General features: G+C 38.6%; 4 protein-coding genes across 10 annotated transcripts; 2 read left to right on the forward strand and 2 right to left on the reverse strand.

The window, feature by feature from the left end:
- On the reverse strand, nt 1–5906 carry alg10 (ALG10 alpha-1,2-mannosyltransferase). Of its 2 annotated transcripts, XM_017494557.3 has the most exons (4): nt 5577–5683; nt 5353–5451; nt 3137–3334; nt 1–1873 (listed from the first exon to the last, which is right to left on the reverse strand). In XM_017494557.3, the coding sequence occupies exons 3-4, from the start codon at nt 3323–3325 to the stop codon at nt 830–832; spliced, it is 1233 nt and encodes a 410-aa protein (XP_017350046.1). In that variant the 5' UTR covers nt 3326–3334; nt 5353–5451; nt 5577–5683; the 3' UTR covers nt 1–829. The 2 variants fall into 2 exon arrangements, with proteins under 2 accessions (XP_017350046.1, XP_017350045.1); XM_017494556.3 differs by lacking the exon at nt 5353–5451 and having other exon boundaries at nt 5577–5906.
- A 187-nt stretch (nt 5907–6093) lies between these two features.
- tprkb (Tp53rk binding protein) lies at nt 6094–9011 on the forward strand. The gene is made up of 4 exons (XM_017494559.3): nt 6094–6489; nt 8242–8364; nt 8523–8699; nt 8821–9011. Exons 1-4 carry the CDS (start codon nt 6349–6351, stop codon nt 8905–8907), a joined length of 528 nt encoding a protein of 175 aa, XP_017350048.1. The 5' UTR covers nt 6094–6348; the 3' UTR covers nt 8908–9011.
- A 1189-nt stretch (nt 9012–10200) lies between these two features.
- Nucleotides 10201–19054, reverse strand: srr (serine racemase). Of its 5 annotated transcripts, none has more exons than XM_017494553.3 (11): nt 18787–19053; nt 16075–16112; nt 15723–15772; nt 15403–15556; nt 14672–15257; nt 12543–12724; nt 12200–12381; nt 11984–12114; nt 11735–11883; nt 11528–11617; nt 10201–10586 (listed from the first exon to the last, which is right to left on the reverse strand). In XM_017494553.3, exons 3-11 carry the CDS (start codon nt 15738–15740, stop codon nt 10345–10347), a joined length of 1734 nt encoding a protein of 577 aa, XP_017350042.1. In that variant the 5' UTR covers nt 15741–15772; nt 16075–16112; nt 18787–19053; the 3' UTR covers nt 10201–10344. The 5 variants fall into 5 exon arrangements, with proteins under 5 accessions (XP_017350042.1, XP_017350043.1, XP_017350044.1 ...); XM_017494554.3 differs by lacking the exon at nt 18787–19053 and adding an exon at nt 18551–18746; XM_017494555.3 differs by lacking the exon at nt 16075–16112.
- A 184-nt stretch (nt 19055–19238) lies between these two features.
- trmu (tRNA 5-methylaminomethyl-2-thiouridylate methyltransferase) lies at nt 19239–26137 on the forward strand. Of its 2 annotated transcripts, none has more exons than XM_053688107.1 (11): nt 19239–19441; nt 20754–20919; nt 21193–21299; nt 21392–21514; nt 21615–21787; nt 21919–21972; nt 22066–22132; nt 23442–23542; nt 23631–23775; nt 24880–24962; nt 25674–25874. In XM_053688107.1, the coding sequence occupies exons 1-11, from the start codon at nt 19360–19362 to the stop codon at nt 25725–25727; spliced, it is 1155 nt and encodes a 384-aa protein (XP_053544082.1). In that variant the 5' UTR covers nt 19239–19359; the 3' UTR covers nt 25728–25874. The 2 variants fall into 2 exon arrangements, with proteins under 2 accessions (XP_053544082.1, XP_017349171.1); XM_017493682.3 differs by having other exon boundaries at nt 19240–19441; nt 25694–26137.
- The last annotated feature ends 1487 nt before the right edge of the window (nt 26138–27624 follow it).

Consider the following 27624-nt stretch of genomic DNA (forward strand, 5'->3'; position numbering starts at 1 on the left):
TACATAATCGGTATTTTTATTGCGTCTGAACACTGGAACACTCCAGCAGAGCAATTACAGAAAACAAGTACCTTTCATAAATAAAGGTAATTGAAAACATACAGGAACTACGACTAATGTGATTGATTTCTTTTATCAACAGACACATGGCTTAAACCTTGAGTTCAATCTAAATTTGGAGACAACAGCAACCTGATGCAATGGGACTGAACTATGTGAAAGTCATGTGGAACAAACACGGGAGCATCGTTATTTTAGTATAAGATACGACAGTCAACTAGAGCTGGGCAAGAAATATTTGATTGAGATAAAAATTCTGTAGAAAAATGTCCTTTTTTTCAAGATAGTCATGTTGGACATAAGTTAAACATAATCAGCAGATGGTTCAGTCCACAAGCTCTGTCTCTTTTCTATTTTCATTGGTTTCTGCCCACGCTCGGATTGGCTACCACACAAAGACTTAGACAACAAGAGAGACAATGTGCTTGAAAGGTGAAAGTTTCGTGGCAGCTGCACTGCTATTAACAATGCCAGATTTTGTACAAATGTCGACATATGCAGAAATTTCATTTATCGCCCAGCTCCATCTTGAACCTTTAATTTGGCATACTAATATATGCACATGGCAGACAAGTGACAACTCAAAAGACACAGCAAACACAGACACGCTGTACAGTAAACATAACCCCGATAATGTTCGTGTTCACTGATATGAATAAGCAGTAGAGTAAGAAGGTGTTCAAAGCAGGAAGTAAGAAATAAGAACTATGATCACATTTACTTTGTTTTTTTTTAATAAAAAAAGTGAAAAGATTATAGAGGTCCCATGTCACCACATGAATCTCTGCACTGCAGGGCTATCGGGCCACTGGAACGTCTTCTGGATGAAGATGTAGATCGTCGCCGCGTTGACCGCCGCATACAGAGCGAACTCAAGCAGCAGTCTGGGGAGGGATGAAAGAGGGACGTGGATGCGGTATAGCAGATACGGCAGGATAAAATACCGGAATTCGAGAAGCTTCTGAGGAACCGTAGCGGCCACCAGACATACGCAAAACGCCAAGATCCAAAATGCCGACTTGGAATTCAGAGTGTCCATAAAGCTCCAGGCTGCAAACACATACGCGGGAACCAGGAGGAAGCGAACCAGCTCGTGCTTCTGGAAAATTCTCTTCCACACATAGAAGGGAAAATGCCTGTTATCCGCTAATAGGTACTGGTGGACAAAAGTGAATTTCCAGACCAGGATAACAGACAAAACTGTGATCAGGAGAAAGAGGAAAGGATGCCTCTGGAGAGACTGCACAAATCTGACAAGCCTGTGGTAACAAAGGGATATAGGAAGGGAGAAGATCAACGTGAAGGAGAAGAAATAAAACAGCTGAGGTGCGTTAAGGCAGGCTTCATGATTGCTCCTGTCCCCAACCACAATCCCAGCATTCAACACCACAAAGACGATAAAGCCCAAAGCAACTACACCGTAAGGCCAGGTTGATAAAAGCACACTCTTTATGTTGACCGGAGATGTGAGGTATTTCGGTAAAAAGTGCGCTAATCTCTGCAATGAGATCTGCGATGCCGATTTCTCATCCTTCTTTTTCGACTGGTCCACCCTCCAGGCCTCGTCCATTTTCTGAGCCACGACCGTCCCGGCACAGAAAGCCACCCAGATGATGTTGGTCTGGCGGAACAAGATGGAGCAGATGCCCAGGAGAGCTGAAGCTTTGTGGCACCTGTACAGACACATGAGGTAGGCAAAGAGAGTGAAGAAGGTGGAGCCGGCATCTGTGTAGTAGAGGAACGTGAAGAAGTAGAGCACTGGGAAGGAGGACAGAGATATGGCAGAGAGCACACGCCGTCCGGTCGCACGAGACTACAGGGAAAAGAGAGAGAGAGAGAGAGAGAGAGAGAGAGAGAGAGAGACACTGTGATGAGAACAAAGACACTTAATATATTAGGGTCCAAAAGTATGAGTCTAATCCTGTTTTGCTGTATGTAATTGCTTAAGGAGTGTGATTGTGGATTACTCAAATCTGATTGGATCAGAAGGTGCTGATTCATTTTCTTTAACAGCGTCTCTGACATTCAAATCACAGGATTATTTATACGAACACGCTGGTTCTAATATCTAATTGTTCTATAGCAGCGACACATCATGAAAGACTAATCATAAATGGATTAAGATGTATTATTTCACAAAAAACAAACAAAAAAAAAAAACATAATTGTAGATATGGTTCATTTTTCTGTAGTGAAATGTATATTTAACATTTTTGAAGGAGATCTAAATCTGTATTTCTGTAAAGCGGCTTGAAGACAATATCCACTGTTAAAAGTGCTTTACAAATAAAATTGAACTGAATTTCTGAGAAATTTTGCATATTTGTCCCCTTTCCAGCAGTGACTTTATGATGTTGAGATCCATCTTTTCACACTGAGGACAACTAAGGGACTCGTACACAACTATTACATACAGTGCAAACATTCACTGATGCCCAAGAAGGCAACACGATACATTAAGAGCCAGGGGGGTATAAACTTTTGAACAGGATGATCGGTGTAAATTGTTAGTTACATGACTCCCAGAAAACAAAATGCTATCTTATTTAGTGTCTGAAGGACAGTACTAAATTTTTAAAAAAAAAGATATTTAAACAAAATAATAACAATTTACACCGATGATCCTGTTCAAAAATGTACATCCCCCTGGCTCTTAATGTATCGTGTTGCCTTCTTGAGCATCAGTGAATGTTTGCACTTTTTTAAATAGTGATGGATAATAGTGAATAAAAAGATGGATCTCAACATCATTTAGCCACTGCTGGAAAGGGGACAAATATGCAAAATTTTTATAAATTCAGTTAGTATTGTGTCTTGTGGACTATACGTAAACATCTGTTGAGTGAAATAGTTTATTCAGGACAGGACTAAATAAAAAACAACGTGGGATTTTTATGATCCTCTTATTTTGTTAACAGTATTAAGATTTAGCAGATTCTGCAAGGGGTATGCAAACTTTTGGGCACAACTGTATATCTCAAAATGAAGGTTCTCATCCATCCCTTGTGATTGTTTCACAAACGTATCCAGATGGATTTTTTACACTCTCATAAGGAATAATGGTAAAGATGAATACCTTGTCCTTGGGGTGTATTCTGCAGATGAGGAGATAGAGGATGTAGAGGTTGCCACAGTTGAAAAGCACATTGATGAATCGCAGCATGGCAGTGGAGCACATGGCTGTTCCTGTCCAACCCACCAACCACATGACCGGTTTAATCACTCCAACCGACAGCAGGTACAGACCAGGCAGCGTGGTGATCATAGGGTCCCACTAAGGAAAACACCAATGCTATGATTTACCAACACAGCCTGAGAAACATCCAGAGCTTCTATCAGCTAATTTAGGGCAGGACAGTCCAGACAGAAATGGCATTTTTGGTCAATTTTTCAGATTTTTTTGGAGATGAATTACATCTACAACCTGTGCTCTGTTAAAATGTAGTAATAAAACTACCAAAGCTTTTGAAGAAGACTTTAAGCTCCACCTACTTGGAACAATCACATCATGTGTGATCACTTATCACTGAAATGGTTGTTTCCTGATATAAATATTACATTGTGTGGAATTCTGATATACAAGGCATGTAACTAGAGTGGGAACATGTTAAACCACTTTGGTGTTTTAAAAATTTTATGAACCCTATGGGGTTTCGCATGCAAAAAAAACAATCAAAACAACAACAACAAAAAACAGAAGCAGGTGTGAAAGTCAGTCTTTAGAAGAACTGTGGATTCTCCAAGATGCTCAGAAGAACATAAAAGCAATTTTCTGTATAAAACTGCACAAATTCTACCCAGGACTACTGATGGATTTTTTTCAAAAGGGTGGTCAAACCAAATATTGACTTTGTTTAATTTATTACTCTTTACTGCTCTTTGTAGTATTTTTTATTTTTATTTTTTGAGGTAATCTTTGCTGTACAGAATTTCTTTGCATGTTCCCAAGAGAGTATTAGAACCGATCAGCCATAACATTAAAACCACTGAGAGGTGACGTGAATAGCAATGATTATCTGATGACAGTGGCACCTGTAAAGGGCTGGGATATATTAGACAAGTGAACAGTCAGTTCCTGAAGTTGATGTGTTGGAAGCAGGAAAAATGGGCAAGCGTAAGGATCTGAGCGACTCTGACAAAGGCCAAATTGTGAAGGCTAGACAACTGTGACAGAAAATCTCCAAAACTGAAGATCTTGTGGGATGTTCCCAGTATTCAGTGGTTAGTACCTACAAAAAGTGGTCCAGGGAAGGATACCCGGTGAATTGGCGACAGGATGATACAGGAACACTCACAGATACACGTGGAGAGCGAAGGCTAGCCCGTCTGGTCCGATTCCATAGAAGAGCTACTGTAGCACAAACTGCTGTGAAAGTTAATGCTAGCTATATGACAGAAAGGAGTCAGAACACACAGTGAATCACAGCTTGCTGTGTATGGGACTGCGTAGCCTCAGACCGGTCAGAGTACCCTTGCTGACCCCTGTCCACCGCCGAAAGCATCTACAAAGGGCACATGAGCATGAGAACTGGACCATGGAGCAATGGAAGAAGGTGGCCTGGTCTGATGAATCACATTTTCTTTTAACATCATGTGGACGGGCAAGTACATGTGCGTTACTTACCTGGGGAAGAGACGCCACCAGGATACACTGTGGGAAGAAGGTAAGCCAGCGGAAACAGTGTGACGTTCTGGGTATCTGCTGTTCTGCTGGGAAACCTTGGGTTCTGGCATTCCCGTGGATGTTACTTTGACATGTACCACCTACCTAAACACTGTTGCAGAACACATACACCCCTTCATGACAACAGTATTCCCTAATGTCAGTGTCCTCTTTCAGCAAAATAATGCGCCCTGACACACTGCGAAAATTGTTCAGGAACGGTTTGAGGAACATGACAAAGAGTTCAAGATCTTGCCTCCATATTCCCCAGATCTCAATCCGATCAGGTATCTGATGGACGTGCTGGACAAACAAGTCTGATCCATGGACTCCCCACTTCGTAACTTACAGGACTTAAAGGATCTGGTGCAAACGTCTTGGTGCCGGATCCCACAGCACACCTTCAGAGGTCTTGTGGAGTCCATGCCTCGATGGGTCTGAACTGTTTTGGTGGCACAAGGGGGACCTACACAATATTAGGCAGGTGGTCTTAATGTTATGGCTGATCGGTGTATATACATTTTCAAATATAGAAAAGGTTTATCAATTGAATATGAACAATTAATCGCTATCTAATGATATCTATTAACCTTAAATACATTGCTTAAAAGAATTCTATTAAATATTACCCCATTCACACTCTTCCTGTAGTGTCCTGTCTTAAGCAGTTTAGTTAATGCTCACTTGCATATTGCACTGCAATCATAACTAATAAACAACTGCAGTATCTAGGAAATAAAAACAGTAAACACATCATAAATACAACATTGATGAGTTACATAACAGGGGTGTTGTAAACACATCTATTTGTACACGTGTTTTGCGAGGAAGATGATGAGTGTGGATGTTTTACCTCGGTAAATTTCCCTTCACAGTATTTCTGAGCTTGTGGAACATGAAAGATTTCGTCCATGTACGACTCTCTTTGCTCCCGAGTGATTTTAGAAAAAAGAAGACATGATATAAAAAAATTTGTGCTACAAACAACAGGGAAGATGTAGCCTTCAAACCTCTCCATTATCATTTAAAATATATATTTATATATTTGAGAACCTGTGTCACAAGGCGAATAAAATAACAACACAATAACATTAGCGTTCACTACTTTAACTACAAAATCGCTGCAACCATGTTGTACTGAAACTGCCTTCTACTTGGCTGGGGCTAGGGCGGGTTGAGGGTTGTATTCTAAATGGCTCAATTTAGTAAACATAGTGCACTGTGTAGGACGTAAGCGCATTACTTTACACACTACGTAGGGAGGAAGGAGTCATTTGGAACGCAGCACTTGGTTTATTTGACAGTTCACTGGTCCAACCCTTACCACCTTTCCGGCTCGCTACTGTAGCTCTTACTAAGACGTTCCGTCTGATGTTATGGGTTGGACTTTTGCCTGTTAAGTTAATATATAAAGGCAATCGGTAACTTAATTTCGTGACCAAATGCTCGTTTCGTTTTTAATAATAGTTACAATTGTATTATATATGTGTATATATAATGGTGTCGTGTAAAGTTACGCACTCGGAACTTTAATAGGGCTCATGGTGTCACAATATTATTATCCCGCCCTGGTGTATCCTGTGTAGTCAGGTTGAGATAGTTTGGGAAACTTTAGGATCTTTACGATGCATTTAAGTAATAGTTTGGAGCTGTTTCCGGAGTTCGTTGTGACTCAGTTGCTTTTCAAAGACGTTAAAAACTGTGCAGAATTGAGAAAGATGGCAATGGAGGGGAAAATAGCCGGCGCGCTGATAAACCCATCCGTGGTGAGTGTTTAGACACAGCTCAGTATATAGTAGAGTGGTGTAGAAGCCATTTGATGCTCTTCATACTTCAACTGAATGAACCTATCCTTAACAATTCACTTGGAATTATATAGGAATAAGTGTTGGTGAGTGGAGTGTACAATTAAGAAGAATAAGAAAAGAAACAAAAGAAAAAGCCAAGCTGAACCTGATCTAAATTGCCAAATATTATTATTGCAAAAGGGGGGGACAAAGCCCATTGTTATGAATGATTAAGGGAATTTGGCCTATGTGTTACCTCATATTTATACTCCTGTGAAACAGGAAGTCTTGGTTGAGCAATTTCCTGTTCACCCAGGTGTACTAAATAAATGTAAAATATAAATGGGAATATACTTCAAATATATTTTTCTCATATGAATTCATAGGGGTGCCAATAATTGTTGCACACCTATATTTAACAAAGTTTTTTTTTAAATATGTATAAACCTGTGTTGTGTTTGTAATTGTTTGATATCCATGAGTGCAGAGTATTTTTTGTGAATTTTTTAAACAAAAGATCAAAAGGTTAAACAATAGACAATTTTTTCACAGCATTCTTTGCTCATATTTACCAAGGGTGCCAGTATTAGTGGAGGGCACTGTGTGTGTGTGTGTATGTATGTATGTATGTATGTATGTATATATATATATATATATATATATATATATATATATATATATATACATACACACACACAATGGTGGCTTAGTGGTTAGCACATTTGCATTTCACTGGTTGTTGGTTCGATTTCTGCCTCCACTCTGTACGTGTGGAATTTACATGTTCAGGGCTTCCTCTGGGTACTCGGGTTTCCTCCCCCAGTCCAAAGACGTGCAATATATGCTGATTGGCATTTCCAAATTGCCCCTAGTGTGTAAATGTGTGCTGTTCGTGTGTGTAGTTGAGCCATGTGATGGGTTGGCACCCCAACCAGGCCCAAAGTCCCTGAGGATAGGCTCCAGGCTCAACACTGTGTAGGATAAGTAGTGTAGAAGATGAATGGATAAATCATTTTGATTATGTCATCATCAATACTGTCTATACCTGACGATCACTGTAATGGTAATGAAGGGACATTTGTGAAACCTAATTAATCAAATGACTTTTTATTTTGTCTTAGTAAATGGTCTGTGCTTATATAGCGTTTTTTTAACCATAGTGGCTCCAAAGCTCTTTACACTGGTTCTCATTCACCCATTCACACATACACACACACTCACACACCAATGGTAGCAGAGCTGCCATGCAAGGTGCGAACTTGAAATCGGGTGAAACTTGGGGTTCAGTGTCTTGCCCGAGGACACTTCAGCATGTGGAGTCATGTGGGCCGGGAATTGAACCTCCAACCCTATGATTAGTGGACAATCTACCAACCCGCTCTACCAACTGAGCCACAGCCACCCACATAATAGAAACTTTGTCACGTGTGTATATATATAGAATACAGTTTAAAAAAAAAAAAAGGTTTTAATCTCATACCCCAGCTTGTTAGGGTGTTTGAGTTAGTGCGCAGGATTAGTTAGCCATGGTACAGTACTTCAACAGTAGCACCTTGGATATGCTTCTGCTCACAACCTTCTGCTCAGAGCCTTAACCACTGCCCCACTGCTATTGTTATTTTGTTTTTAATTCTGTGAAACCAAATGGGCTGGTTTAAGTGTAAATCTAGCAGAGATCCCATTTAAATAGATGCATGCATGTATGATTTGACTTTCTCTGTCTGTGTGAAGGTGTTGGATCCCTTTCAAACACTACTAGCAGCAAATAAAGCAGTCCATGTGCAGAAGATTGGAAAAATGAAGACAAGGAGCTTATACTCTGAAATCATCTTCAATCTTTCACCAACAAACAATGTAAGTGGTGCCTCCCTAGTGTATGGCTAGAGCTCATGTCAAATATGGGTTTGGATTTGTGTTCGCTATAAGGATGACGTGTCCAAATGACACAGAACCATAACCACCAAAGCACCTCTGCCAGGTTGTAATTATTTTTTCTCCTAACTTCTGGACAGATCTCTGAGGCTTTTAAAAGGTTTGGGGTCTCCGACAGTGACAATGCGGTTCTCATTGTCCTGGTTCATAACAAAGAGGAAGCATACAATAAGGATGATGTCCTGTCTAAGGTGGATGGCCAGCAGATCCCAGCTGATCAAATGTCCACCCTCAGTGATCTTGCCAAGATTAAAAAGGTGATTCATTTTTATTTCAGATGCACTCTTTCTTATAATCTCAGTTCTGTACCAGGATGTAGCCTGGCATGAGATGTATGTCTCTGAGTATAAAATCCTGTCTTTGCTTGTCTCATTTCAGCTTTACAAAGTTGCACCCCAAGAGGAAAAGTGTGGAAATGTTTTAGATGCTGTTATCTGCAGAATGGCTGCTAAGGATTTTGTATAGCTTACTTTTTATTACATCAAAATACCGGTTATATATTTATTTCTGTTTAAACCTTAGAGGAATTTTTTTTTTTTTTTAACAATAAAAACAAATTTGATCCACGAGCTCCCTGCATTATGCTTTTATTTCTGAGAGTGTTGTGACAAATGTGGAAAGGTACAAGTGGCCAGTGTTTTGTGTGGAGAGACATTTATTACTTCTGATGGTTTAGGGCACAGATACCCAACGCTGTTCTAATCTAACGTTAGCAAGGGTACTTTTTATTCCAAATACCACTTGTAGAACACTACTAACATACCCAAAAGTCTCTATACATAGGGGATTATGTTTACCAGCACCACGTCGGTTGTGCTTGCTTCAGTGGATGTTCATGGACGTCATCATCTTTTCGGTCGTTCCACAACACTGCCAGTCTTTTTGAATTTGTTAATAAGTTTGGCAACAGTGCCGTGCGTGACGTGCTTGCCATGTTTCCTATTAAAGTTCATCGCAACCTTGCGAGGGGTTCCCGACCCAGCCACGAGAACGATTTCAATACATTCTTCTTTTGTCAAGGCATTCTTAAAGGCATTGGAGACACTCGACTGAAATGTTTCTCATGATCTTAAAAACCTTTTGATCTGAAGGTGTATGATTAAATGTTTGAAATCGGTGTTGTAGACAGAAATATTATTGTGCCGAGGTATTCATTTCTTTCATTAGAAAACTAACGTTTTTATTTACAAAAAATAAACGGATGACTTTTAAAATAAAATATTCCGAAAAGCAGCCGGATTAGAGTCAAGATGAAGTCTTAAAGGGGTAGTTAAGTTAAAGACCAAAAACCATCAAATCTTTTTTGAGGCTAAGCATTTACTTCAACTAATTGATTAGTAGGCTTCATTCATGTGATCATTCTTGTGCAGGTTAGGTTACGTTTTCTAGAAGAAGGAATGACTTCTTGTCCAACTTAATCGATGTGAAACGAAAGGACAACATGAACATTTTATTTTATTTTTTTTTACAAACTCTTGGTCAAAAACAAGACTGAGTCAGAGACAAATCCAAGTCAATAAAGGAAATGTCCCCTGCCAAGACTCGAGTCCTACAACCCTAGCCATCCACAACCAAGAGTATAGATCTCTAGTTGGCAAGGATGACCTTCCTTTCCTCTATGTTGGTCAAAGAGACACTAGCTGGCACTGAAAGTGGTATGTGTGTGGTAAAATGGTTACAGGAACATGACTGTAGGTTCCTGTAAGTGAGAATCCATGTCAGAATTAGTATGGGGAAAAAATATCATAAAGTCAGAAATTTGAAAAGAGTTATTTTATTATGCAACCAACTTATTTGCCTTTAGTGTTTTCCATATATGAAATGTAATGATCTGGGTCTTCATCTACTCCTGAAAAATCTTTAAACAGATAAAGATAATCGAAGAAAGCGGTATTGTGTAAATCAGTTCAGGAAACTGGTAAGCTCATCTTTGCCGATGTTCCCTCCACTCAGGATCACCACAACGTTCCTGCCAGTAATGTCTGGTATTCTGTTGTTAACGAGGGCAGCGAAGGCAGCAGATCCTGAGGGTTCTACAACTAGACCGGCTTTGTAGAGAGCAGAAACGGCAGACTTGATTTCATCATCAGTCACCAACACTATCTCCTCCACATACTTCTGACACAATGCATATGGCAGGGCACCTAAGACACGGCACATAGAGCACACGCACCATGTCCGGAAGGTACTAATAAACATAACAGGGATTAAATCCAGCAGTCATTTTCTTCAAGCAATTCACAAAAGAGTTTCTATATTCACGCCTGGGTGGGCTCATGGCTCTCATACTCGTATACAGTATATGATGCTATAGCATGGGTCGTCATCTGCACATCCATGTAGATATTTTAACAGACCAAGCATTCGACAAATACTGCAACAGAACTGATACAAATTTGGAGAAATAAACTCACTATAATTCACTGACTCGTGTTTTTAAACATGAACCTCAGGCTTATTTAATCAGCTGCATTTATATCTACCTGGAGGCAGCCGATCGAGAAAGGAAAGAGTTTTCACACACTGTCATGAATTTTTTTATTTTATTTACGCTCTCTGGTCTGATTAGTGAACTGACAACATGGCTTGTTAAATAAAAGTAAATGATGGAAACAGACAAAAGGACAAAAAAGTATTTGTTCTTATTTACTTGATTTTTTTAAATGTGTTTACTCTCTCCGTCAAATGTATAACTGATAGATCTCATCTGTTCAAGGTGCATGACATAGGCATTAGTCAAAAATGTTAAAGTGAAGTGCTGCTATGAAACAAAACATAACAACCTCAACCTGTCTTATTTATAGCCTTCAAATATTCAATAATGGTGAAGCATTAAAACGCAACTCTTGTCACATTCTGTCTTTAGTTGCTTATCTGGACTTTTGTAAGCTGATAATTTTATATACTTGGACATTTTAGTTGAACTCCCCTGTGCTATAATATTGGTTTCTTAGCTATGCACAGGTCAGCAAAAAGCGACTTTTATGAGGCTTGGTTATTCTGTGAAGCTAGAGTATGAGCAATCAATCAGTAATGTTTAATATGGCAAGCTCCTAATTTATATTTCCTGCAAAATAAATGATACCTGCAAATGGTGGTGCAAGACCAGAAGCAATGCTTTTGCTGTCCATTCCAACCGGTTTTTTCTCAATGAAGCTTTTGTACATGGTGCATGCTGTCAATGGTTTAAAAAAAATAAATAAAAAAAGCAAATTAACCTCAAGAATTAAGACATCAATTGACATGTTCCACCACAATCGACTTGTCCAATACACATTATTAATCTCCATACCTCCTTCTGGTTCCACTCCGTAAATTCTTGTGTCTTCACAACCTGAAAGCTTAATGGCTGCTGCTACTCCAGCCAGTAATCCCCCTCCACCACAGCACACTACTACCACATCAGGATAAGGAAGCGCCTCCAGGATCTCAAACCCCACACTACACCACCATACAGATCAGTACAGAGATGAGATATACTGCAAACTCCTCTTAACTGCTTTAATAAAGTACGGTATTTCAAGAAGATTATATAATGCACCTGGCATGCCCTGTTATGAGATCCAGATCATTGTAGGAATGAAGGAAAGTCATTTTTTCCTCTTGAACACATCGATTGACGACATCCATAAGACACGGGGTCGGCACTCGTTCAACCTCGATGCCAAAACTCTGTTGATAATAAGAACGAATATTAAATGGGGATTTGCATGAATCACATTTTGAAGCATTATGCATGTATTTCCAGTGTGGTCACTTGTATTAGCAGAGCTCTGGAGATAGAAGATGTTTCAGGCATCACCACTTTGCCTTTAGTTCTGTAGTGTTTAGAGGCATAGGCAAAGGATTTCCCATAATTCCCAGCAGATATTGTGACAAAATGGCCGCCACTGGATCTTCGGGCGAACTGATTTGCTACACCTCGAATCTTAAATGACCCTGTTGGTGAAGAAACTTGAGCTGTAAAAATTTTTTTTACATGAATTTATATTAGATTTAGATATTTTGCTGATAGTTTCATACACACTTAAATCCCCAACTAGGTTTAAACCTTAGTCATCTGATTTCTTGTGCATTAATATTCAAAAGCAGAAACTAACCAGTCTTCTGCATGTTCTCCAACTTCAGATAGGCGTTACAAGGCACATGGAGTGGCAGTGTGGTCTGGCTCCAGAGGATCATGGGTGTTTTGATCACTCCCAAAGGGCTTCCCATGACTGTCTCCCGAGCATCATTAAGCATTTTGAGTGTAATGCCTTCTGCTATCAGGTCCTCCATGTTGCTGTTGGATGGGAATAAACTCAGTTAGATGCCATATTTGCTTATTACATTAATTACTCAGAGTCTGGTTTTGAGAAGTGCTTAAGTTCTTAATACGACCTATTGCTGCAACGCTGCCTTTATGCTTTTATGGGTGTATTAAAGGAGCAATTTGGTCCACAATTTTCTCCTTACCCCAAATGTAGTTGATCAAGTAAAACTGTTTTGGTGTCAGAAAATTGTGGATATTTAAATATGTTGTGAAAAGAATCCTTGGATACAAATATTAATATATATTATAAGGAAATAATTTTGATCCAAAATTCAAATGTACCCTTTGCTATGTAGCTTGCAATACATACAAAATGCCCAGTACACCAAAATGATCTTCCACACTTTTAGATTAGTAAACCTGATCAACATTATCTTACCAATAATGTTTACTAACCACAAACTGCTAACAGAAACAGTGTATTTAACCCTTACTCATAGGCCAACCCCCTCATTATATTCACACGTTCCATCATTTTGCCATCTGATAATATATACAGTGCTGTGAGTCCGGATTTCTTCTGTTTTTGTATATGTCTCATATTAAATAGTTCTAGATCTTCAAAGAAAATACAACATAAATCAAAGGGAACCTGAGTAAACACACAATACAGTTTGTATTTAAAAAAAAATTTTTATTGAAGCAAAAAAAGTTATCCAACACCCATCAGCAATGTGAAAAACTAATTACCCCCTTAAATTTAAAACGTGTTTGTGTCACCTGTACTAGCAATAACTGCAATCAAATGCTTCCGATAACTGGAGATCAGTCTTCCACTTACTTCTAGGACTAGGATTTACTCCGATGCTTTGGATCATTGCTTTGCCGCATAATCCAGTGGTGCTTGAGTTTCAACTTACAGACCGAAGACCAGACATTCTCCTTTAGGATTTTCTGGTAGAGAGCAGAACTTACGTTTCCCTCAATTATTGCAAGTCGCCCAGGCCCTGAAGCAGCAAACCATCCCCACACCATCACACTTCCACCACCATGCTTGACTGTAGATATGATGATCTTTTTGTGGAATTCTGTTGCCAGGAACCTGGAGCAAACCATGCAACATTCATCATCTGGCCAATTCCTTCATATGGTGTAGTAGGATGGTGGTGGCCACATCATGTTATAGGGATGTTTTTTAGAAATAGGGATTGAGAGACTTGTCAGGGTCAAGAGAAAGATGGAATAAATGGAATGGAAAATGAAAAAAAAAAAAAAAGTACCAAGACCTTCTTGAGGAAGAACCTCAAAAGGACCTCAGATAGAGTGATGGGTTACTTTCCAAGAACCTCCTGAAACACACAGAGAGGAATGGGAGAAGTTCCTCCATTCGAAGTGTGTCAAGAATATAACATTACACCTGTAGAGACTTAAGGCTAAAAACTTGTGTTTTTGTGTATGAGAGATACACAAAAACAGAAGAAATCAGCAAATACTTTTTCACAGCACTGTGCAGAAGCTCATGCTGATTGAGTAGAGAATAAACCATCCTTCCCATTCAGGAAACACAGCCAACTGTGATATTTTGGACTTGTGGCTACAGATAGCTTTAGCATGGCCGAGATTTAAACTCCTCATATCCCAACAATAAGGAGGATATTTTTCTGTTGCACCACTCAGGAGACCAATTCAGGAATTTATCTTCAGTAACATCTTAAGCCTTGTTAGGGTTGCTGTGGATCCAGAGCCTATCCCAGGAATAATACTGTAGGTGCTGTATAAATGTGATATTTACGTTTTTCCTTTTTAACAACTTTGTGTCATCTTTGTCATTATGGAGTATTTTTCTGTGTTTGGTGACTGAATCGATCTATTTTTGAGTAAAACTGTAACATAATGAAATGACAGAAAATATTAAAGGGTCTGAATACTTTCTTAATGTAAGGTTTTTATTAATTCTAGAAAATGGAGAACACTAACCCAGAGGCAGCATGTGTATGGCTTAGTCCATTCGTTTGCAGCAAGTCTGGATTAGCAGACATGTGTCGTCTTTGAATGTGCACTTTGATGTTTTTCTTGTTCAGAATCAAATTGCAGAAGCAACACGTGATTCTTTTGGGCCTTGATGTCAGTACTTTGAGGCTACCAGCACAGATATTATGGGTTGGGTTCACAGACATAAGAATATCCTGGCTGTAAGAGGGTGTAACTGGGGCAGTCAAAGAACCAGGCAAAGATGGAGGACTGGCTGACTTGACTTTAATGTCAAGGACATTCAGGCTCCCTGTGACACTGTCTTCACTGCACTGAGGGTCTGAGCCATTATTGTCACTGCGTATAGGTACTGAGGTGTTGATTAGAGGGGCAGAGGTATTACACGATGCTGTTGTAGTGCTGGGGACCATCGAAGAACTACACAGCGAGGACACCTGCATGTTTATGGACAATCCGCACTTGTGTATATGCTCAGTGAAGTAATTTCGTGAGATTATAGTCTTCTTGCAGGAGCAGCAATGGTAGTGGCTGCTTTTACTGCATCCTAGGTTGCATTTGTAGATTTTTTTCTCTGTAAGAGAGAGACATGGTGTGGTTTTATGAAATAACGTCTAAAAAATAACATGCACTAAATTAAAAAATAAAAAGAGGCTCTCATCAGGGACAAACCTGTAACCACAGATTGTATAAAATATGCAGCTCATTAATCTCTTTACCTTGAAATTCAATCGCTGTTTTCTCATGAGTTTGTATATGAGCCACAAGCGCCGCATATTCCCCCTTCCTGTTGCAGAACTGGCATTTATACTTGTCTGGGCCAATACAAATAGGTTTAGGCCGTTTCGCTTTTGGGCAAATAGTAACATGAAGCTGCAATTTAAAAAAAATGTGTTGAAATCAGACACTTTTCAGTTAAGGAATCTGGATAAACTGGTTGACTGAAAAATCCATTTTATGATGATCAAAACAGTCTACATGCATTAGCATGATTAGCAGATTAGCAAATATAGACATGATACACAAACAAGTGTGTTACCTCGTTGGACTGTGGCATTACAGCATGTGATGATTTAGTGGAGTCAAATGCTGAAGAGTACAAAAACCAGGGATTATAAATTAGTGCGAGGCCAAAAACAGGCACAGGGTAGAAAATGCAACATGTAATAATCACTTAACTGAAACGCACGTAGCTGCTAGCAGCTGCTTTTAATTGCAGAAGATAAAAATTGCTCTTAAATATAGAATTGCACAGGGGTAAAATAAATAAATAAATAAATAAATAAATAAAACACCTCAGACTCGCGCACACACACGACAAAATCACGATTCACATTTTTATCTAATTTTAAAGAGAGTAAAAACCAAAGTTATCAAGCTAGCCATCTTACCTCAGTTCAACGTCTCTTCTCTTCTCCTTCTCTTGAGGCTGAAAGAGCAAGAAAGCATCTCTGGAATCCGTTTTTGTGTGAAGGATGGAAATGCAAAATCTTTTGTCTGAGGTACCCCAATCTCTCCTATAAAACTTCTACAGTTCTACACCTGACCTTCACACCCATAAGCGCTTGTTAAACATCTCATTCCAGCCTCCATTCTTCTGGGAAGGCTCTCCACTAGATTTTGGAGCATGACTGTGCGGATTTATCCATTCAGCCACAAGAGCATTAGTGAAGTCAGGCACTGATGTTGGGTGAGGAGACCTGGGGTTGATATTTCAATTCATCCCAAAGGTGTTCAGTGGGGTTGAGGTCAGGGCTCTGTGCAGTTCTTCCACATCATCATATGCAAACTATATGTTTATGGACCTCGCTTTGTGCACAGGGGCATTATCATGCTGGAACAGGTTTCAGTCCCTCCAGGATTACGCGATTTTGCGATCACAGAAATTAACGTAAAATCAAGCAAACTCCGCAATATTCTGAGGAGCTTGAAACTTTTCTAAATTATCGCAGATTCGGGCCAAGACGCGTCATGCGAAATGATCACAACGCGCATTCAGCCAAAGCCCTCTTCGATTCAAGCGCGTCGAACATGAGCACCGCTAACAGGTCTCATTTACCGACGAACATCACTGTGAAAGACAGTGCAAAACAATTTTGTGCAATTGTAATTTCATCAATTCAAGTAGTTTTCTGCAAAAAAAAAAAAAAAACCCTCAGCAAGTTGTATGGCAAATTTTGAAATCAAGCATTTTTGGCTGCAACAATCACAAAAAACCCCCCAAAAAACACCTGTCTTGGAGTTTTGCAATTGAAGCCTGGGCCACTTAGTTACAGTGAAGGGAAATCTTAAACCTATAGCATACCAAGACATTCTAGACAATTGTGTGCTTCAAACATGAAACAGGAAGTCATGGTTGAACAATCTCCTGTTCCTAGTCACCCAGGTGTACTAAAAACATGTAAAATATCAATGGGAATATACTTCAAATATATTTTCTCATATCAATTCATACTGGTGCCAATAATTGTTCCACACCTATATTTAACAAAGTTTATTTTTTTAAAAATAAACTAGTGTTGTGTTTGCAATTGTTTGATATCCATGAAAGCAGAGTATTTGTGTGATTTTTTTTAACAAAAGATCAAAAGTTAAACAACAAAGACAAATTTTCACAGCCTTCTTTGCTCATATTTACCAAGGGTGCCAATATTAGTGGAGAGCACTGTATGGGTGTGATGGTCAGGTGTCCATATACTTATACACATACTTTGTGGCCATATAGTTGGTGTGTGTGTGTGTGTGTGTGTCTGTGTGTGTGTGTGTGTTAAAAAAATTTAAGCTGAAAGTCTGCACTTTGACATATTCGTTTTCATTTCAACTCGAGCACTTTGTGGTAAACAGTTACAACAATAATAATTTGGGCAATGTCGAAATTATATTCATTTTATTACAATATTATTATTATTGGACGACATTTTTACGGTCACAGAAATGCACAATTATGGGGTTTTTCCCGTTTTGTTTTCTATTGACCCAAAAGACAGAGGCTTGCAAATGTACAGGTCAAAGTTCACATAGATAGGGTTGGTGCAAAACAAAAGAAACCACAAATGTGCCTTTTATATTAAAGCTGGAAAGTGTGGTTCACTATAGCTCATAAATTCTGGTCAGTAACACTGTCAGTAAACCTCTTGCTCCAAAAAGATCATTGCTCTGAAAAACTCAGTCACCAGGGTCTACAAAAATAGTTTCACAGATACACTTATAAAAACTGCTTCAAATAAGTGCATAAACACAGTGCAAGCCAATTATACTGCAGCACAATTAATCACATCTGCATCTTATTCTGTGGTATTGGGAAGCTTAGCCAATTAGGAAACTTTTAGCTAATGTTAAATATTGGGTTTCATTGAATCTGGTGTATTGTCATGCCACTGTGTCACTGAACAGTCTGACATAATCACTGGTGGGTCAACAAAATATATCAACATAGGGAATTTAGCTGTTAACTGTGTGCCAGTGTTTTTGTTTTTGCTCAACATGTACAGCTTCAGTTAAAAGCAGTAGACTAATGGCAGCACGTGCAACATGCATCGTTGTTAATCCACTATGCTGAGGTCACGTGCACACTAAAATATTATTCTGTATAATGACGATGCATGTTGATAATCTGATTATCCAAAGCATGCATGTTTAACCTAATAGCATGATAAGAAAAATTAGAAAGAAGATAAGACGAGACCGCTCTTGTATTCTGCATTGAGCTTAATTCTTATTCTTTTCTGCAATGTCTTTTCGTGTGCATTGTTTATCAGATTATTCAATCCTTCTTTCTTGTCGCAATGCTTGAGTAAAGAGCTAAAGACTATACTAAATGCAACAAAATGCAACGAAATGCACAAGCTGGATCTGAGAAATAGTTACCTAATAGCAATAGGACGTTCCAGCGCGCGACACTAAAAAGTTCCCAGCCTACTGTGCAAGTTAGATCAGAGTTAGATGCATTCATATGGAAGGTTCGGGTTTAAATATTTATAAACGCCACATAAAAACCGCATCTCAACTTTCGCTTTCAAAATAACTCGTGTAAAAAATAACAACAACAACAACAACACATGCATTAATACTGAATTAATAAACGTGTACAGTACACCACTCACCTCTGCTAGACTATTGGCTAAAAGCGCAGGAGCGCTGCAGATAATCTTCCCCGGATTTGTGGTTAAAAACGGGCGTTCCGTATGGAAAACGTCTTCCTAGTACTCCATTAACCACACGTGATATTTACAGTATTAATCACTCAATTATGTTTTTAAAACCCCGCTACCTTATCTATCCATGTTTCCACACGATTTACTTTACAACTTGTTTATATAAAGCTAGCCGTTTGACAAGAAACTACCCACCGACGTCCGTTAAATATAATAAACGGGAGAAAAACAACAATGGCTGGAAATGCGTTCCGGTTGTAAAGGATTTAAATGTACATAGCACTTCGAGTAAGATGTCACTGGTTATTTTTGACTTTGGTTATAATACTTTGATTATTTTATAATGCACTGGATAGTGCGTCAATATACTAAACCCAACGAACTGTTTCGGTTTCCTATCGGACAATGTTTTGTGTAGGACCACAAACATGGAGGCGCACTGTACGCGAACATGACACCTCGGACACATCTCATATTCTGGAGAAATAAAACGAATAATCTGGTATTGGGGTAATAAATGTCATGGGTGTAGTGAGACATGTCGTGTGCGCCATGTCTGGCGGGGTGGACAGCTCTGTCGCTGCTCTTCTACTCAAAAGAAGAGGTGAGAAATTCAATACAGTATCGGATTCTGGTGCTTAGGGCACAGGTTCCTGGTCCTGGTCTTGAAGTACCTCCTGTCATGCACATTTAGTGTTTTCCCTGCTTTAACACACCTGCTTCAACTCAGGAAGGGCTGCTAAATAGCTGATTAGTTGAATCAGGGCAACTCCAGGACCAGGATTGGGAACCTGTGACCTAGACAATATGGAAGAAAAAAAAAATCATAATGACATTTGACACAAAACCATGAATCATTTTATTTTCCCTGAGAATATTTTGTAGTTAATAGTCCTATACTAAATGATTATGATGCCAATGAAAAATGATGTCATCCTGATCAATCTTAAGTAAGTAATTTTCTTTTTATTTATTGAAAAATTAATGGAATATTAACACAAAAATCACTCAGGTGTTGGCCAGTCTTTATCCATGTCAGATCAAGATCTTACCAATGGCTTTTTCATATATTGCAGGGAATATCACAAGTACTATAAGTAGGTGTGTATTCACAATATAGCGTCATCTCTCTGTTGTAGAAGCATTTATGAATAACATATTCATGAAAGTATATGTTATTGTAATTTAGGGATGGACGATATAGACTTAAAACTGTATCACAATATTTCATAGTATTTCATTTATTTATTTATTATTTTGCGGTAAGGATATAAATGAGGATGTGAAAATAGTAACACTATTCAATACTATCTTTTTGGCCACGAGTAACATCAGCAAACAGTTGATCCAAAATAGTAACACTTAATCCTAACCATTATCACGTGCTAAACGATACCAATTAAGTAAGCTAGAAAATAGAACATCAATTTCCAGTGTTAATGCAAACACCAATACCAGTATTCGTAATCTACGCCCAGAAAAGACAAATGGAAATGTTGTAAAATAAATAAATAAATAAATAAATAAACTTTTCTTTTGTAAAAGTGCATATAATGTTTAAATAGTGCAAACTTTACAAGTCCTAAACTGTGCTGCAAAACATCAAAACAGTCTATAGACACAATAATGATTCAAATCAAGTTTGAAATGCAAACACCGATTCTGACTTCCCTCTCAAACTACATACTAGGGTTGGAACTCCGCTATGCTTGTTCTCATTCTACGTGTGAGATCCTCATAAAAACGTCGTCAGCTATATTGTCCATATCGCAGGATGATAAATTCTTATCATGGGGAGGAATTGTGCTGGTATATTATGAATGATACGATATGGCACAGCCCTAATGTAATTCCTCAGGTGACTACATGTGTATAGTGTATCAGCAGTTCAATTGTGCTAGATGTTTTGACTTTAGGTTACCAGGTTACGGGTGTTTTCATGAAGAACTGGGACTCTCTGGATGAGAGGGGAGTGTGCAACTCGGAGAGAGACTGTGAAGATGCCTATAAAGTGTGCAGGATGCTGGATATGCCATTCCATCAGGTCTCCTATGTCAAAGAGTACTGGCATGAAGTGTTTAGGTATGGTACTTCATTGGTATTTTTGACAGCTGAGGTGCAGCTCAAGTGCAGTTCTGTATATCAGGCATCCAGCACAGTTCGGTTATTTGTGAACCATTCTAAAACATTTATTCCACATTGTATTCAGTTAGTAATATTGTGGGTTTTTTTTTTTTTATTTTAATTCTGTTTTTATTTACTTTTAATTCTCCATTTACTCATTAAGTCTGTTTTTTATTCATATAATTCATTTAATTCATTCTCTTTTTAATCACTTTTTTCCCCCCCTTAAAGTAATCTTCTTAGGGAGTACCAGAAAGGCAGGACACCAAATCCAGACATAATATGCAACAAACATATCAAATTCAAGCACTTCTATCAGTACACAGTCAACGTTTTAGGTGAGGCTGTACACTTTGAATACTTTGTGTCACTGTCTTTAATGGTGATGTTGATGTGTAGTGATGAAAAAGCTATTCTGTGTACTATGCAGGTGCTGATGCCATGGCGACCGGCCACTACGCGAGGACATCTCAGGAAGACGAGGAGGTTTTCCAGCAGACACACAAACCGGCAGCAGAGTTTCTCTTCAGAGATCGTTTTGAGATCAGAAATCGTAAGTCTCTGTGCGATGTATGCAGTCATGTCGTCACGTCACCTTTTACGCCATCTCTTTAGAAAATAGCGCGAGTTTTTAAGGATCTTCTGTTTTCTAGCTGTGAGGCTGTACCAAGGTGCTGATCGCGTCAAAGACCAAACTTTCTTCCTCAGCCAAATCTCACAGGACGCCCTGCGGCGGACCATCTTCCCACTGGCTGGACTCACTAAAGCGTTTGTAAAGAAAATGGCAGCCGAGGCAGGGTTCCAACATGTCCTGAAGAGGAAAGAGGTAATACAGCATGCTTACTATAATATTTCTGTCCTTTAGACATTTTGCATTTGATTTCTGACATGAGAGATCATACATGCATGCACAGTTTGACCTGAATCGCTAAACACCACATGCATCATCTCTTCTAGAGCATGGGAATCTGCTTCATCGGTGAGCGACATTTTGAGGATTTTATCCTCCAGGTATGTGTTATTTTATACAGTGTAGAGGAATACAATACTACCTAAAGTCATGAAACCTGAGGCTGACCGAATGTGGAACTCTTTCTGTGACAGTATTTAGAGCCTAAACCTGGACATTTTGTCTCCATTGAAGATGGGAAGATAATGGGAAAGCATAAAGGTATTTTTCCATATATTGTGTGTTGTATGAAAATGTTGTAATCTATACCGATACCAGGATTATTTTTTCATCTTACTTGACTAAATGTGTAAAGAGATGTACTTTTGCCCTTGTCAATTAGGCTCGGTTCTTCCTCCACATTTTGTGGCTAAATAGCAAATATAGTGCATTAGGTAGGGTTTCGGTTATGTTCTATATTGTTAGTTATGTTGTATATTGTTTTATAAAATGAAGAATATTAGTCAGTATAATGTAATAATCACCCACAGAATGTTGGTATGCATTGTATATGGACTGTTGTTATTTACACTCACCATCCACTTTAATAGGAACACCTGTACACCTGCTCATTTATGCGGGTATCCAATCAGCCAATCATGTGGCAGCAGCACATTGCATAACATCCTGCAGATACAGGTCAGGAGCTTCGGTTAATGTTCACATGGGGAGATGTGTAGTCTGCTGACTGCTGTGTGTGAGAATCCCAGGAGATCAGCAGTTTCTGAAATACTCGAACCAGCCTATCTGGCACCACCAACCGGTTAAAGTCACAGAGATTTTTCCCAGTCTGATGTTTGATGGGAATATTAACTGAAGCTCTTGACCTGTATCTGCATGATTTTATGCACTGTGCTGCCGCCACATGATTGACTGATCAGATACCTGCATAAATGAGCAGGTGCACCTATTAATATGGATGGTGAGTGTATGTGAGATGTTATTATTTATGATAAGGTTTTTATTTGAAGTGTCTGGCCCATGAGCCCATGAGAATTTGGCCCTACATCTAAACATTGAATTGCTGATCCAGACAACATGTGCATAAAAGCGTTACTATTTCGTCCAGCCGTCAGATAGGGTGCAGTGCGCTAGAGCTCACTAACTACAGTTGCGTATGCGAGCTTGTGTTTAACGTTGATTAGTAAGGTTTGCGCACACACACCCTTGGTATTTTCACTAAAGATTAAAGTATTGGCACCCTTGGCTGTGTTTCTGGGGCATGGATAAGCATTATTTGAAAGCGTTCTCCTCTTTATTTTCACAAAACATTCAAATATTGTAATATCCGTACGCTGATATTAAAACAGACTCCCTGTATCTGATGCGTACTGGTTCAGTCTGTGAGAGAGAAATGCACTGAGTCTAAGAGCATTTTTAATGTAAGTAAAAAAAAATGAGTCCAGAGAAATGCCATGTAATGAGCCTGGATTTAAAGTTCCATTATAAATGTGCTATTAATATCAATGGCACTATAATATCAGCTAATCCACTGTGTGTATCGTGACATTATTGTACGTTTTCCCCGCAGGCTGGTTCACGTTTACTTTGGGACAAAGAGCCCGGATAGGAGGGCAAAAAGATCCTTGGTTTGTGGTGGATAAAGATATCACGACTGGTGAAATATTTATCGTGAGTTATACATCATTTATTGCTCGTGGGACCTTTTTGTTATATGATGTTTCATGTAATTGACCTGAAGCTTATTCCACTTTCTCAGGGTCCTACTACCAACCATCCCGCACTGCTCCGAGACACACTACGGACAGATCGCTTCCACTGGATAAGTGGAGAGCCTCCTGCTGAACTGGTGCACACACAGATGATGGAGTGTCACTTCAGGTTCATCCACCAGATGCCTTTAAGTGAGTCATGATTTATAAGGAATCAAACACATCGGGGGGTGCTGTTACATAGAGGGGAAAATCATTCGAAGACAGAGTGATGCCATGCAGCCTGACATGAAGAGGAGTTACTCTTACTGCCCTGAAGCTGCTTATTTTTCAATAACCTCGTGTGTTTTAATCCTAATATACAACCGTAATTTGACGTTTTCATTCATTAATGAACAACACGTAATAGGTTTTATTCATTTACCTATAGTTACATTTAATGTTGAGGATCATCAAGCCAAACTAGTTGCTGTTGTCGCTTACTTTATAACAGCTTTAAAGGGTAGTTCCCGTACAAGCCTCTCTTTTTTTTTCCTTTTTAAGTTAATAAGACAAGCGCTGTATCATGATCAGCTTATCATGTCACAGAGAAACTGCAACATGCAAAACCGCCTGTTCTATTTCAGTCAAACTTAGTGACGGCTTTAACTCGGACTGTTAACAAGCACCGACACCGGAGACGCTTTCCAAAAATGCCAAATAATGTCTCCTTGATGAAAACTGTATTGTTTAATATAATAATTTGTGCAATATGAACTTTCAATTCAATTTTATTTGTGTGGAGCTTTTAACAATGGACGTTGTCTCAAAGCAGCTTTACAGAAACATTTAAACACAGGATACAGATTTTACGTGTGTGGATTTATCCCTATTGAGCGAGCCGGTGGCGACGGTAAAAAAAAAAAAACTCCCTAAGATGATATGAGGTAGAAACCTTGAGAGGAACCAGACTCAGAAGGGAACCCGTCCTCATCTGGGTAACAACGGATAGTGTAAATGAACCACCAACACCTCCTGACCGGTCCGATTCATGAATTTAACAGCACTGTGGTCTAAAATAGTAATAATTTAGTACTACAGTACATGTCATACATTTTTCATTTATTCATTAGCAGGTGCGTTTATTCAGAGCGACTTTGGATTCATGTAGGATCCAGTTTAAGATTAGAGCTGAGCAGTTAAGCCTGACTTTATGAAGTGGCCTAAACCTTAAGTGCAGTGTTGTATTTTAATGGGTGGCTACAAAAAAACGAACAAATGAATCCTGCTGTAAAGTTGTGTTTGTGTATTTCTCAGCCCCCTGCTGTGTGACTCTGAATCTGGATGGGTCAGTCTGGATAATCACAAAGCAGCCACTGAGAGCAATGACCCCTGGACAGGTAAGTGTAATTACTGAAATGTACTGTATGTTCTATTAAAGTTTTATTGAAGTGTTGATGTGATTGAACAGGGTTTGCAGTAATCAGGCCTGGTTGCGACTAGTCCAGCTGAACCCCATTACGAATGCAGTTTCATAGATTTGGCAAATACATTTTCACACAGGCCCAGTTAATATTGGATTATTTTTGCTTCAATAAATAACGTTATCATTTACAAATTGTATTTTGTGTTTACTCATGTTGCCTTTGTTTAATCTTAGATTTTGTTTTAATTTCTGAAACTATTTAGTACGAGATGTACACAAAAACCGAAGAAATGACTTTTTCACAGCACTGTATTTTACATCACTGAATTATAGAAATTGGCCATCTTTGCTATCAGACCTGATTTTAATTTTGGTTTGGCTGGTACAAAGACCTGATCATAGTAAAAAGTCATTTTCAAAATGGATGGATGCATGTTACCAGGGTTATTCCTTTATTACAGGATATTTAATGAATCAGTTTGATTTTTTTAACACAAGGAACATCTTCATTTTTGGCTAAGCTTTTTTAAAGCAGTTTTCCAAATCCTTTTTTTGTCCCCAAAGATAGTGTCCTATATTTATAGAGGAATGATGTTTTTATTATTAATTCATTATTACAGGGAGAAATATTCCACCTAATAATGATTTAACCCGTCCTACACTGTAATATTCACTCAGCGATCAGTATGTGCATGTCTCTTGCAGTTTGCCGTGTTGTATAAAGGAGATGAGTGTCTAGGCAGTGGGAAGATTATCCGACTGGGCCCCAGTGAGCACACACTCCAGAGAGGCCGCAGTCAGCAGCTACCAGAGGCAGCCAGCTGAAATGAACCAGTACACGGACTCACGTACATTCACACACTACCTCACAGTTCATTCTCACCCACGTCTGAAGAGGAGGAGCGCAAATAAGTAGACTTTTGAAATGTTCGTGGACAAATTCAGTTTTCTGCAAAAAAAACTGACATTTAATCATTTTATAACGCCTGGTTTGATGATGGACTCTACCCAGAATGCTACATGCTGTGGTATGCCATGTGTATTAAATGCATGCACTATTTGTCATATGTAGATGACTATTTAATTTAAGTCATTAAAATGCCTACCATGCTACCTGTCATTAAAATGGATTTTCGATGGTTTAATATATTATCTTGTATGTTTATTTAACTGAGTTTTTTACTGTTTAAAGGCAGATATGATATTTGATTTGATGATCACATTGCGTATATATATATATATATATATATGAGAGAGAGAAAAAGAGAGAATGTGTTCTCTCTCTTGCCCACTAGAGGGCGCGCTGAGTTTAGTTAGCAGAAAAAGTTGTTGCTGAATAACCGGGATTAGACTGTAATTACTTATCATCAATTTTCATGTTAGTTTCTTAGCTAATTAGATTCTGGAAAGACTTCTACATTTTAGTTTTACTTAAAAAATAAGTTTAATAAATTTTTCTTCGCAAAAAATGCTAACCATGTTTTGCTTGGTAGTAGTAAAACAAAAACAATTTTTTAAATTTATTTTTAAATGTGTGGTTGTTTTTCATTCATTGTCAATTATTTGTTTTGCTTCTTTTTTATTTCTCTTTTATTTTCATTCTTCAGTTTAGATTTTTCTTCACTCTGTAGTTTTACATTTTTATTTTATTTTGCTGTAGTCTAAGAACATTCTAGATGGATGGATGAACAGACAGACAGACAGACAGATAGATAGATAGATAGATAGATAGATAGATAGATAGATAGATAGATAGATAGATAGATAGATATGATGCTTCAAAATTACAATTGCAAAATGTAGTACAAGCAACAGAAGAGAAATCTATGGTGAATTAAAAAATTGTGAGCCATTTTATTTTGCATTTTGTGAAGTGTCATTTAGGAAATTTATTTATTCTCAAGCGTTTTATTGTCATATTAATAGTGTTACACCTTCTTACCATTTTTATATTCTGGTTGTTCGATTCAGATACTGAGTTCAGGTGCCAGATTTATATAAAGTGGGCCACTTGCTTGGAAAAAGCAAACACATTTAATAAACTCCCTAAATCTAAACACATTTGGGCCTCCATGACTCTACGGGCACAGCACATTAACAGAATACTAGTTAATAAGAAACCAGGTTGTTTTCCAGCTTACATTTGTTCCCTAAATTCACTGACTGGCTCTTTTATTTCGTTCCTCGCTGCAGATTGGGTTTCATTCCCTTCTTCTTTCCCTAAGCCTGGCTTCAGTTGATCCTTTTTACTTTGCACCTTCCAGTGCTCTCCTTCTGACTGCTTTGAACCTGCATTATATAAAAATGTATGGCGGCATAGTAACTATTATCTGAAGCAAATTCGAAGCAGTGCTTACATTTCAGTCTAGCTTTAATTAGGATTAACAGGTGGATCACTTTATTGAACATATTTGTGCAGTACCAGATAACACAAAATCTGTAGAAATGTGAACTATAGCAGCCTATAATGATTTAGCCCATACAGGGTCTAAATGCACTAGAGTGCAGTTTATTGGACTGGGTTTTTATTTGGCTGGGTTCTCCTACTGGGCTAAAAACTTCCAAAAATAGGCTCTCACACCCACACCAGTTAGCCTAATTAATGATTTTCATAGGCTAGATTATTTTATCCTGAC

This window comes from Ictalurus punctatus, chromosome 19 (genome assembly GCF_001660625.3).
Source record: "Ictalurus punctatus breed USDA103 chromosome 19, Coco_2.0, whole genome shotgun sequence".
In the NCBI taxonomy this organism is placed as follows: Eukaryota; Metazoa; Chordata; class Actinopteri; order Siluriformes; family Ictaluridae; genus Ictalurus; species Ictalurus punctatus.